The sequence below is a fragment of the Chlorocebus sabaeus genome, chromosome 15 (genome assembly GCF_047675955.1).
Source record: "Chlorocebus sabaeus isolate Y175 chromosome 15, mChlSab1.0.hap1, whole genome shotgun sequence".
NCBI classification, from domain to species: Eukaryota; Metazoa; Chordata; class Mammalia; order Primates; family Cercopithecidae; genus Chlorocebus; species Chlorocebus sabaeus.
In genome coordinates, this window is record NC_132918.1 from 51,996,098 (window position 1) to 52,008,725 (window position 12,628).

The following is a 12,628-nucleotide window of genomic DNA, read 5'->3' on the forward strand; positions in this document are numbered from 1 at the left end:
CAGAGCCTGTGTGCTCTCAGTTTACTTATCTTTTTAATGGGGCTGTTATTGAATTTCCAGTCCCACAGCAGATCAAAGGAAGGCAACAATTCCTACCAGGTGGCAAACTGACAACTGTAAAAACTAAGAGACAACAATCTGACAAAAGAGAGAAGGTTAATAAACCTATTTAAAACAAAAAAAAACAAAAAAAAAACCGGCCCCAGAGTGGTGGCTCACACCTGTAATTCTTGTACTTTGGGATGCCAAGGCAGGCAAATCGCTTGAGCCCTAGAGTTCAAAACCAGCCTGGGCAACATGCATGACAAAACCCCTCCTCTACTAAAAATTTAAAAAATTAGCTGGGCATGGTGGTGCACAACTATAGTCTCAGCTACTCAGGAGGTGGAGGTGGGAGGATCACCTGAACCTGAGAAGTCAAGGATGTAGTAAGCTGTGATCTCGTCACTGCACTCCAGCTTGGGCAACAGGAGTGAGACCCTGTCTCAAAAATAAATAAATAAATAAATAAATAAATAAGATAACAAAAACAAAAGGCCTGACCAGGCTGAGTGGTTCACGCCTGTAATCCCAGCACTTTGGGAGACCACGGCAGGCAGATCACTTGAGGCCAGGAGTTTAAGACCAGCCTGGCCAACATGGCGAAACCTCTCTACTAAAAATACAAAAACTAGCCGAGCATGGTGGTGCACACCTGCAATCCCAGCTATTCGGGCAGAAGAATCACTTGAACCTAGGAGGCAGAGGTTGCAGTGAGCAGAGATCTCACAAGCCACTGCACTCCAGCCTGGTCGACAGAATAAGACTCCGGCTCAAAAAAAAAAAGGGGGGGTCTCAGCAATATGGCACCATTTAGCAAGTGAGCAATCAATTCTACACATTTCATCCATTCACTAAACTACACGAATCCATAATAATGCTGACTCTGAATTCAACAATGGCCTTATAAGGCAGGGAAGCTTTTAGTATGCTAGAAAAACTTCACACACATTGGCTAAATGTAATTTAATGGAAAAGCCCAGGGCTACTAAAAAAATTCAATTGTCAATAATAATTTGAATTCTGGATAGCCAATATTTTATACTGATAGAACTATTAATTATTTATTGAGCAACTCTAAAGCATGCCAGTTACTTTACTTTTTTAATAAAGTAACATTACTTCATCATGATGAACATCATCATCTGCTTCACCATCATAAATCTTTTCATAGTTCTGAACTTGAAGTTTCTGCCTGCAGGTTCTGCCTGCTAGCTCTAGAATTGAATTTTAATTACTGAAGTTTTACCCAACATCAAGAGGCTCAAAGATAAGTGGAAAATCTATCAGATACCCCAATATTTCAATAAACCTGTCATTTTTTGTAAGCAGATTTTTAAAAATTCAGGTAGCAGATCAAATGTATTCATCCTTATCTCAACATTGCTGTCACATGGATTTATAATATCTACTTTCCTATTTCTTCTTCCTCATTTCCACTTCCTCCAAAACCCACTACAGTATACCTTCTGTCCTTACCACTTCACACAAGCTGTTTCTTGGTCAGGTCTCTTCATCTGATTGTCAAATATGACAGTAGTTCTTCAGTACTTGATTTGTCACCTAACTTGGCTGACCACTTCCACCTTCTTGAAACTCTTCCTCCAGTGACCACCATGACCTCAACTTCCAGTTCCTCTTTGCCTCTCTGTTTAGTCATCTACTCAGCAAAAATTTTACTGAATACCTGTGGTAAATTTTGTAGTAAATGTATGCATCTGTTGAGTGCTTACCAAGTGTCAGGCAATGTTTGTACATTTTAAATAGAACTTTTTAAAAATATATTTATTTATTTATTTTAAATGACAAGAAATATGCACTTAAAGTTTGTACTTTTGCTCCATTTCTGGACCCTATAAAGTTGTTTAATTATTTTGACATTTATGTTTTATTTTTTCCTATCAATATTAATGCTCTGCAGAAGGGAAAGAATATCCCCTCTTCACACTGACTACTATTTTGACTATGATTCGTACACACACACATACCCCTCCTTACACCATATCATATGCCTCCCACCATGTAGCATAGAATAAAGAAGCAACAACTGATCAGCTTCAAGTCCTAGTCTAGGGTGATGAATCTATTTCTATGAATAGTGACTTCTATTTCTTCAGAGCACAGTCTACACACGAAGAAATAATCAAAGACATCTATTTTGGACTAGAATGGCCACAAAATTCCTCATGATCAAAACATATAAAAGTGCTGCATACTTTTTTAACATTCTTTAAAATCAAGTAAAGAAAATACAGAAAGGTTAAATGATTAAAAGCCTATGATAGCCTAGAGCTTTCGTTTTATGATGCAAATATGAGGATCAGGAGGCAAGCCGAAGTGCACAAACAGGATGGGAGTTGTAGAGGAGAACCCCTGCATAGATCCCAGACCCCCAAATATGACTACATCAGTAAGTGAACTAAAACACCAAATCTTCCAAGGGAGATGGTAGTAAATTTTGTCTATCTGAACCTTGCCTCGGAATGGAGGAGGAAATAAAAGTTCCTCTGCAAATTTCACAATTAGGGCAGTGAAGAATGTTTGGCACCCAGATGATTTAATGGTTACCAGGGGCTCATTCTCCTCAAAGACATGTTTTGGTCACCCCACCAGGGAAGCCACTTAGACCAAGAGAGGTACAAGCCAAGGATGGCTCTGATGTGACTCTGATCTGGAACTCACACTGTCTTTGTGGAAAAATAAAGAAAGAAAGAAGGCAGATAAAAGAAAGGAAAGAAGGAAAAGTGAAGGAAGGGAAAGGAGAAGTAAAGGAAGACAACAGATAGGAGGAACAGAGAGAGAAAGGGGGGGTTAGTTTAAAGGGTTTGCTATTTGAAAATGTTTCTGGAAACTTCCCAAAGCATCTGAGGTCCTCTTCGTGAAAATACTCCTTTTCCTTAGGCCTCAAAGTTCTTTCAAACATAAAATTCCATTGATCACTCTCACATTCCAAAGCAGAGACTTAAGAAACAACTCAACATAAATGAGAGAAAGCTAAAAGAAGAAACAACAATTCAGTCCCTCAAACAATGAAGATATTTACCAGATCCAAAATATTGTAAAGGTATATATAAATTTTTCAACAAAATAAAGTAAGGGAAACGAGTCTAAGGAACCAGAAACTGCGAAAAATGACATAACTGCCTTTTTTAAAATTAGTTAAAATTAACCTCCATTTATTCTCATGCATATGCATAAAAAAGCAACCTCCAGAGATATACTATATAAACATTTAGATAAAAATATAAGTTATGCATTTAAACAACATATTAGAAACAGCTAAAGAGAGAATTAGAGATGTGGAAAAACTATCATAGAAGAGAACAGACAAAAATTAATAAAAACGGAATAAGAGTTATTAAAGGAAAGGAAGAGTGGCTGCTGCTCTCCCATAGTTGGCTATTTTTTTATTTGAGGCAGTCGGCATTTATGGGGAGGAAAGATTGTTCTTCCTAACCTCAGGTCCCAACTGTCTCATGTTGTTATTTTTGTGTTCCCTTCTCCAATAAAAAAAAAAAAAAAAAAAAAGGCCAGTTGGCAGTGGTTATTAAAAAGGAAAAGAAGAAGTTTTAACATGACTAGTTGTTATTCCAGGGGAAGAAAACCAAGAAAATGAGGTGGAAGGCAATATTTGAAGAGATTCATGATAAATGAGAACTGCTCATAATTGATGGAGAAAAAGTATTTATTCCTTCAACATATATTTTTGATTGTCTACCATACACCAGAGAGTGTTCCAAGAAATAGCAAAGAGCAAAATAAAAGCTAAAGTTAACCATTGCTGCCATGAGGAGCTTATAGTCTAGTGAAGAGAATACTGACAATAAACAAGATAAATAAATAAAATGCACCACATGTTAAACACTGATAAGTGCTAAGGATTAAATTAAGGTAGGGAGGGGTGGTAGAAGGGTCAGGGATTGCCATCTTAGATAGTGTGCTCTGGGGAAACCTCAGAAATTGAGCTGCTGGCAACGTGATCTGAAGGAAGTGAGGAAATACTCAGATAAACAGATGTAAAGTGTTCTAGGCAGGAGAAGAACAATTGCAAAATCTGTAAGCATGCCTGTCAATTTTTAAGAAAATCATAGAAACCAGAGAGCAAAGGACAGAGTGATAGAAGATAAACTCTGACAGATAATGGGAGTGAGAGATCCCAATACAACCCATAGGACCATATAAAAACATTGGCTTTCACCCTGAATGGAATTGGAGGTGTTTGAGCAGAGTGACATAATCTACTTATGGTTTAACAGAACAACTCTAGCTATTGTATGGAGATTAGTTGGAAAAGAGACATAGGAGAGATGCAAAGAAACCATTTAGGAGGCTTCTACAGTAATTTACTCAAGAGATAAAAGGGGTAGTAGGGTGGTAGTTGGAGGGATGGTAAGAAGTGGCATGATCTAGGATGTCCTAATGGAATGGCTATGGAGCATGAAAGGAAGACACTCAAGGATAATCCAAAGTTTTGGTTTGAGCAAAAGGAAGGGTAGAGTTACCGATTACTGTGATGGTCAATACTTGGAGATAATTGGGTTTGGGGAAGTACAAAGAGCTCGAATTTGGACCCAAAGTTTGAACCACCTATTATTATGTTGAAATACATAAAATGAGAAATATTCGACTATTCTGACCTATAAAAATGAAAACTACATGTGTTTCAAATTAGCAGATATTCAGGAGAAAATGTTGACAATGCAATTGTTTGTTCACAGGGGAGGTACAGGAGGGAGATGCATATTTGAGAGTCACCAATGTACAGATGGCATTTAACATAAGAGAGTAAAAGTTGATAGGGAAAAAAAAAGAGGCCAAGAACTGATTCCTGTGATATTCCAACCTTCAGAATGAGGGAAAAAAATAAGAAGATGCCAAAGACTAACTGGGAAAGTGAAAGATCTTGGATGCCAAAGGGGTAAATGTTTAAAGGAGAGAGTGATTGACTGTGTCAAATGTGCTCATAGCTCAAGATGAGGACTGAGAATTAACTATTGGGTATAATAATATAGGGGTCATTGGTTACCTTAGTAAGAGGGCTTATAGATGACTGGCACAGAGAGGAGCCTGATTAGAATGGGCTCCAGAGAGGATGGGAGGAAGGAAATCGGGGAATGTAAGTATTGTTGACTAACTCAAGAGTTTTCATATATAAGGAGAAAGTTGGTGCAGAAACTGGAGGAGTTTAAGCCAAGTCGAGAGTTTTTGTTTAACACAGAAGAGGTTTCCTCTCAAATTATACATTGAAGATATTGATTCAGTAGTTAAAATGTGATGAGATAGCTAAAATTTGATGATCCCGGACAGAGACTGAATTACTAAAGTAATGTTCTTGAGAAGGCAAGATGAGATTAAATCAACTGCACAAGTGGAGGGGGTGGCCTTCGCTAGGACCATGAACAATTTATCTAAGGGAACAGGAAAGAAGACAGAATATGTAGTCTCGATGCAACTATACGGGCAGATGTGATTATGGGAATTTTGAAAAATATCTCTGGATTGCTTCGATTCTCTCAGTGAAAAGAAAGCAAGGTGATCATTTAAAAGTGAAAATACGAGATTAAGTATTGGAGGCTTGAGAAGAAAAGAGAAAGCAAGCAATATTCATCTGGAAGAGTGAGAGAATGAATGGACTAGAGCAATGTAGTAAGATCACTTGGCAGCATTTGGAACCGACTGAAGGTTAGTGATCATGATTATAAAGTGAGACTAGTCAAAGAGATTGAGTGTTTTTCTCCAGACACATTCAGCTATACAAGTAAGGACACCAAGTAGGCAGATAGATTTAACCAGCAAAGCAGTAGACAGGAAAGAAAGGTGAAGATATAAATATGACAATGATTATCAAGACTGTCTGTGGAATTTAAGTTCCCAGTAAAGAAGGAAGTGAGAACCCGATGATATCAGTTTCCATTAAAAGACAGTAGGATAAAAGGATTTTTCCAGAGAGAATGAAAAATGGATAGATTTGGATATTTTTTAAAACCGAGTTAGAAAGTTAGAAGGTGGTGCTGTGAGAATAAAATGTTGAAATTGTGATCGTAAAGGGATTGCAACTTGGGGTAACAACAAAATCAAGGGTATGAGTCAATGAGGTAGGAGGGAGAACAAAATTGTGAACTAAGAGGCTAGGACTTCAGGGGGAAAAATCCATGAAAACATTAAAATTACCACAAAGTATATCAGAGGTAGATCGACTGGGAATAATAATGAATCAGGTGCTAATGTCTTCAAAAACTGTGGGAGAATGACAGAGATATTTGCTACACATATATCTGATGAATAACTGCTATACAATATTCTGAACCTGAATTTTCTAAAAGTAAAAAAATAGAAGACAGGAGCATTTCAAATAAGAAGATATAAGAATAGCAAATAAGCATATGGAAAAAATGGTTCACTTTATTGGTAATCAGAAATGCAAAATGAAATAGCATTTTACTACAATAGGTTGAAAAAGATTTAAGAATGTGGCAATAAGAAATGCTTGCAAAGATGTAGTGAAATGGAAACATACTCTGCTCATAGGAATGTAAGCAGGGAAAGCCATTTTGAAAAAAGAATGGGGGAAGGGGTATTACCTGTTAATTTGAAAGGCATACACAGTACCAATTGGTGATCTACTCCTACTTTCCTCATAAAAGTGTGAGGAAAGAGTCTTTTATTTAAAGCCAGCTATGTCTGTGCATTTGATTCCTACATCCAACACAATCTGCGTATTTGATTTTGAAAAATTTGCTTTACCAGAGAAGTGAGGACGGTTAAAGCAAACAAAAAAAAATACAAAGAATGAATAAGATCTACTATTTGATAACTTAAAGAGTGTAACTGGTGTGTTTGTAACTCAAAGGATAAATGCTTGAGGAGATGGATACCCCATTTTCTTTTTTTTTTTTTTTTTTTTTTTTTTTTTGAGACGGAGTCTTGCTCTGTCGCCCAGACTGGAGTGCAGTGGTGCAATCTCGGCTCACTGCAAGCTCCGCCTCCCGAGTTCACACCATTCTCCTGCCTCAGCCTCCCGAGTAGCTGGGACTACAGGCGCCCGCCACTGCGCCCGGCTAATTTTTTCTATTTTTAGTAGAGACGGGGTTTCACCATGGTCTCGATCTCCTGACCTTGTGATCCGCCCACCTCGGCCTCCCAAAGTGCTGGGATTACAGGCGTGAGCCACCGCGCCCAGCCCCCATTTTCTATACTGTGCTTATTTCACACTGCATTTCTGTATCAAAACATCTTATGTACCCCATAAATATATACATCTACTATATACCCACACAAATTTTTTAAATTTTTTTAAAGAAAAATTTGCTTTACCACTGAGCCTCAGGTGTTGTGAAGATTGAAAAAGATCGTTTTTTAAAATACTCAGGGCTGGCAGGGGACAGTGGCTCATGCCTGTAATCCCAACATTTTGGGAGGCCGAGGCAGGTGGATCACCTGAGGTCAGGAGTTCGAGACCAGCCTGGCCAACATGGTGAAACCCCGTCTCTACTAAAAATATAAAAATTAGCTGAGCGTGGTGGCAGGTGCCTGTAATCCCAGCTACTAGGGAGGCTGAGGCAGGAAAATCACTTGAACCCGGGAGGCGGAGGTTGCAGTAAGTGGAGATCACGCCATTGCACTCCAGCCTGGGGGACAAGAGGGAGACTTAGTCTCAAAAAAATAAAAATAAAAAAAATAACTCAGGGCTGGGCACGGTGGCTTATTCCTGTAACCCCAGCACTTTAGGAGGCCGAAGCAGGTGGATCACTTGAGGTCAGGAGTTTGAGACCAGACTGGTCAACATGGTGAAACCTCGACTGTACTAAAATACAAAAATTAGCTAGGTGTGGTGGCAAGTGCCTGTACTGCCAGCTACTCGGGAGGCTGAGGCAGCAGAATAGCTTGAACTCGGGAGGCAGAGGTTGCAGTGAGCCGAGATCGCGCCACTGCACTCCAACCTAGGCGACAGAGCGAGACTCCATCTCAAAAAAAAAAAAAAACTCAGGTCGGATGCAGTGGCTCACACCTGTAATTCCAGCACTTTGAGAGGCCGACGAGGGAGGATCATTTGAGCCCAAGAGTTTGAGACCAGCCTGGGCAACATGGCAAAACCCGGTCTCTACTAAAAATACGAAAAAAATAGCCAGTATGGTGGCTTAGGTCTGTAGTCCCAGCTACTCAGGAGGCTGAGGTGGGAGGATCACCGAAGCCTGAGAGGCCAAGACTGCAGTGAACTGAGATTGCACCACTGCACTCCAGCCTGGGCAACAGAGCGAGATTCTATCTTAAAAAAAAAAAAAAATTCAAGAATCATGGAAATATAAGTGTTCAATTTAAAAATTAATTTTATAACGGCCGGGCTCAGTGACTCACGCCTGCAATCCCAGCACTTTGGGAGGCCGAGGTAGGTGGATCACGAGATCAGGAGATCGAGACCATCCTGGCTAACACTGTGAAACCCCATCTCGACTAAAAATACAAAAAAAATTAGTCAGGCGCAGTGGCGGGCGCCTGTAGTCCCAGCTACTAGGGAGGCTGAGGCAGGAGAATGATGTGAACCCGGGAGGCAGAGCTTGCAATGAGCAGAGATCGTGACTGCGCTCCAGCCTGGGCGACAGAGAGAGACTCTGTCTCGAAAAGAAAAGAAAAGAAAAAATTAATTTTATTAATATCGTTTTACATTTTATTAATATGATTAATAATTTTCTAACATTTTTAACTTTCAGGATGAAATTATCACAAACGTTTCACTTTTTTTTTTTTTTTTTTTTTTTGAGACAGGATCTCACTCTGTTGCCCAGGCTGGAGTGCAGTGGCACCACCACAGTTCACTCCAGCTTTGACCTCCCAGGCTCCATCAATCCTGTCATCTCAGCCCCCCAAGTAGCTGGGACCACAGGTACGCACCACCACACCTGGCTAATTTTTGAATTTTTTAATTTTTCATAGGGACTGAGTCTCACCATGCTGCCCAGAGTGGTCTTGAACTCCTAGGCTCAAGCGATCAGCCTTCCTCGGCTTCCCAAAGTGCTGAGATTGCAAGCGTGAGCCACCACTTCCAGCTTCACTTAGTATTTTAAAAGCAATTTTCCCAAGTAGAAATCTGCATTTCCTGAATACTCCTAAAATGAAATGATTTAGTAGCATTAAAGGAATTGTATGTTGCATTTGGATGGGTCGGTGAGATCTTTCTGAGCGGTCTTTTCTCTAGAATCCCTGAAATCGCAAGAAAACATGACTTCTACAGGCGAGCCATCTTTGAAATTCTATTACAGTTGTACCATTTTTTCTGAATAAGTTATACCGATCATTCTATCCTCTAGGGGCCTGTATGAGTACTTCCCCAGCGTGACCGACCAACCACAGCCACGGATACTGGACAGCCAGGATACCTCCGCCTCTAGCGCGAGTCCTCCAGGGGGCGGAGCATTGCGTGACATTTTGCGACTTCTGTTCCGCTGCCGTCATTTACAACATAATTGGTTTTGCAGTGAGCATCCGGGTCTGCGTCAGGAAGGCCCAAGATTCCAACGCGCTAGGCTGAGCCCGGCGGCCGGCGAGGCACCACCAGCAGCCCGGACTGCGGTCCCCCGGGAGGCGCCCCTGGAGCTCCGAGGACTCTACTCAACCCGCCTCGCCTACCCCTGACATCTGTTACCTCAAATAGGACTTCACCGCCCGCGCTCCCCACGTCCTCTGCTAGGCCCAGGAGCGCCGTCCACAGCGCCGTCGAGGTGATGGGCAGCCGGCCCCGCAGCCCCAGAGCTTGCCCTGCGCCCTGGTGGGGACAGCGGCCAGGAGGACCCTGCCCTGCCAAGCGCCTCCGATTGGAGGAGTCCGCGGGCCCCGAACCCCGCGTGGCGCCCAGCCTGGAAGACACGGCGGGGATCCCGGCCGTGGGCGCGCTTACCTCCGTAGTGGTCCTGGCCGCGGGCTGTGCCCTGCGTGTGCCCCTGGACGACGTCGACCTGGTGCTAGAGCCCGCACCAACGTCGATCCTGCGAGTGTCTCTCGGTGGACACACCCTCATCCTGATCCCCGAGGTCCTTCTGAGCTCCGTCGACGAACGCTCAGGAGCACAGGGCGACCCGTCTGCCGGCCTGGAAGCGAACGTTTTCCTGGGCGCTCTCAGGGAGGACGTCGTCTTCGAGCTGGAATTCTGTGCATCTGTCCCAGAGATCGCCGCCCAGGAAGAGGCCTACGAGGAGGAGGCGGACCCCGAGTTCCCGGAGCTCCGGATGGACTCCCCAACCGGCTCAGCCGCTGGGCTCTACCCCTCCGCTAGAAGTATGTTCAGCCCCTACCAGGAGGGGCCCATGCCAGAACCCTGTGCTCTGGCCCCCAACCCCAGTTTGGAGAGCGTACGCCCCGTCTTCGACCCGGAATTCCACCTTCTGGAGCCTGTCCCCAGCTCACCTCTCCAACCTCTACCTCCCTCTCCGCGCGTGGGGAGTCCAGGTCCCCACACTCACCCGCAGCTACAAGAACGCCCTCCGTGCAAGGCCCGGAGACGCCTGTTCCAGGCATAAACCCCCACCCCCACGTACACACAACAATCCTGGCCGCTCTACTAGCGGCCCTCTGGGATTGCGGGAATCTTTCACATTATCCAACAACCTGGAAATTGGGCACCCTGTGTTCGGACAATTGCTTTTTCGCTGCACACTACCGATAGTAGGAGACGAAGACGTTAGCAAGAAAAGGCATATTCTAGACCTCATCTTTAAATAGAAAATCTGCCCAGGGATACCAGAAAATGTGTCCAGATTTCCGGGCTTCTTTACAAGGTCATATTCAGATCCCTTCATTCTCCCTCGTTTTGCATCAGTTATTTCTCTCAAATTCCAGTCTTTCTCCAGCATCGTACTGCCACTCCCGTTTCTCCCCAAACCAAGAAACCACTAGATCTCTTAAACGTTGTTAGTTACGTTGTTATTTTTTTCCCATGAATTTTGGAAGACTTAGCCATGGTTTTTCTAAGGGTTTTTCCAACTGTTCTCCCAGGAAACTGCCAAACAGTATGCTTACTATACAATACTGTATGTTGCTTCTTCCTAGGAACCCCTTATCCTGCTGAAGTTCTCTTCCAGTCTTCTAATTCTAAATGAAAAGTTGTGTTGAATTTTATCAGATGTTTTCAGCATGCATTGTGTTATGTATTTTTTGTTTTAATTTGTTAATCTGGTGATTTCACCCAATGGCAAGTGTTTGCATTCCTGCTATTCTACATTATTTTATACCTTTTAAAATCTACCGAGTTTTTTCTCATGTAAACCAAACTTCTAACTTTTAAAATGTTAATTTATTACTGTATTTGTCTCATATTTGTATATAGGAGATAAAATATTACTGGTGAAGCTGATGTCAATGAGCTGATTTTATTTAAAAACATCAGTAACTATTCAGATCTACTACTATGCCTTACCAATTATTTCCTGCCTTTTTATTCTTACATTCCACTCCCTCATTCTAGCTTCAGTTTTCTTTTTGTTGAAGAATATCCTTTAATATTTCTTTCCACTGTGTCTTACGTGTGATAAACTATCTTGCTTCTGTAAGTCTGACCATGTTTTTGTGTGATAAACTTTCTGAGAACTATATGTCTGTAAATATTTTAATTACATCTTCATTCTTAATTTTAAAATGATATTTAACTACAGTACTTTAAAGATATTAGCCCGTTGTTTTGACATTTTTTGTTGTTGCAGGATGTCTTCTGTCAATGAAGTTGTTATTCCTTTTATATTACAACAAGTTGTAATTTGGCTGTTCATGTGTGTGTGTGTGTGTGTGTGTGTTTTCTTTTTTTAAGACAGGATTCACTCTGTCGCCCAAGCGGCGGTGCAGTGGTGCAATCACGGCTCACTGCAGCCTCAACATCCCAGGCTCAAGTGTATTTTTTGTAGGGACAGGGTTTCACCATGTTGCCCAGGCTAGTCTGGAACTCCTGGGCTCAACTGATCCACCCACCTTAACCTCCCAAAGTGCTGGGATTACAGGTGTGATCCACCACATCTGGCCAATTTTAGTATATTTTTTAAATGTTGATTTGCTTTTGATGTTCTACAGTTTACTATAATGTGTCTAGAGGTAGACTATATTTTCATTTAGATTGATAGAATTTAGTTAACTGTCAATATTGGAAATTATTTCTTTGCCTGAAATACCACAAAATCTTAAGTTTCACCTCTTGGAATATCGCCTATTTCCCCATGAAATCCAATCAGATGGGAGGCCGAGGTGGCTGGATCACCTGAGGTCAGGAGTTCAAGACCAGCCTGGCTAACATGGCAAAACCCTGTCTCTACCAAAAATACAAAAATTAGCCGGGTGTGGTGGCATGCACCTGTAATCCCAGCTACTCAGGAGGCTGAGGCAGGAGAATCTCTTGAACTCAGGAGGCGAAGGTTGCAGTGAGCTGAGATTGTGCCACTGTACTCCAGCTGGGCAACAGAGCAGGACCCTGTCCCAAAAAAAAAAAAAAAGAAAGAAATCCAATCAGATATATATAATGGCACAGCTCAGTCAATCTCCCCTGGCTCATAACATCTAAATATCTTAATATATATGTGTGTGTGTGTGTGTGTACACCTTATCAAATCCAACT

The 12,628-nt window shown here is 41.9% G+C and overlaps 1 protein-coding gene across 1 annotated transcript; it reads left to right on the forward strand.

The window, feature by feature from the left end:
- Positions 1-9,518: 9,518 nt before the first annotated feature.
- Positions 9,519-11,382, forward strand: LOC103241591 (proline-rich protein 23B). Its single transcript, XM_008008934.3, has one exon. It carries the CDS (start codon positions 9,759-9,761, stop codon positions 10,548-10,550), a length of 792 nt encoding a protein of 263 aa, XP_008007125.3. The 5' UTR covers positions 9,519-9,758; the 3' UTR covers positions 10,551-11,382.
- Positions 11,383-12,628: the final 1,246 nt, after the last annotated feature.

Coding starts and splice junctions, on each gene's coding strand:
- LOC103241591 (XM_008008934.3), top strand. CDS start 9,759: ATGGGCAGCCGGCCCCGCAGCCCCAGAGCTTGCCCTGCGCCCTGGTGG.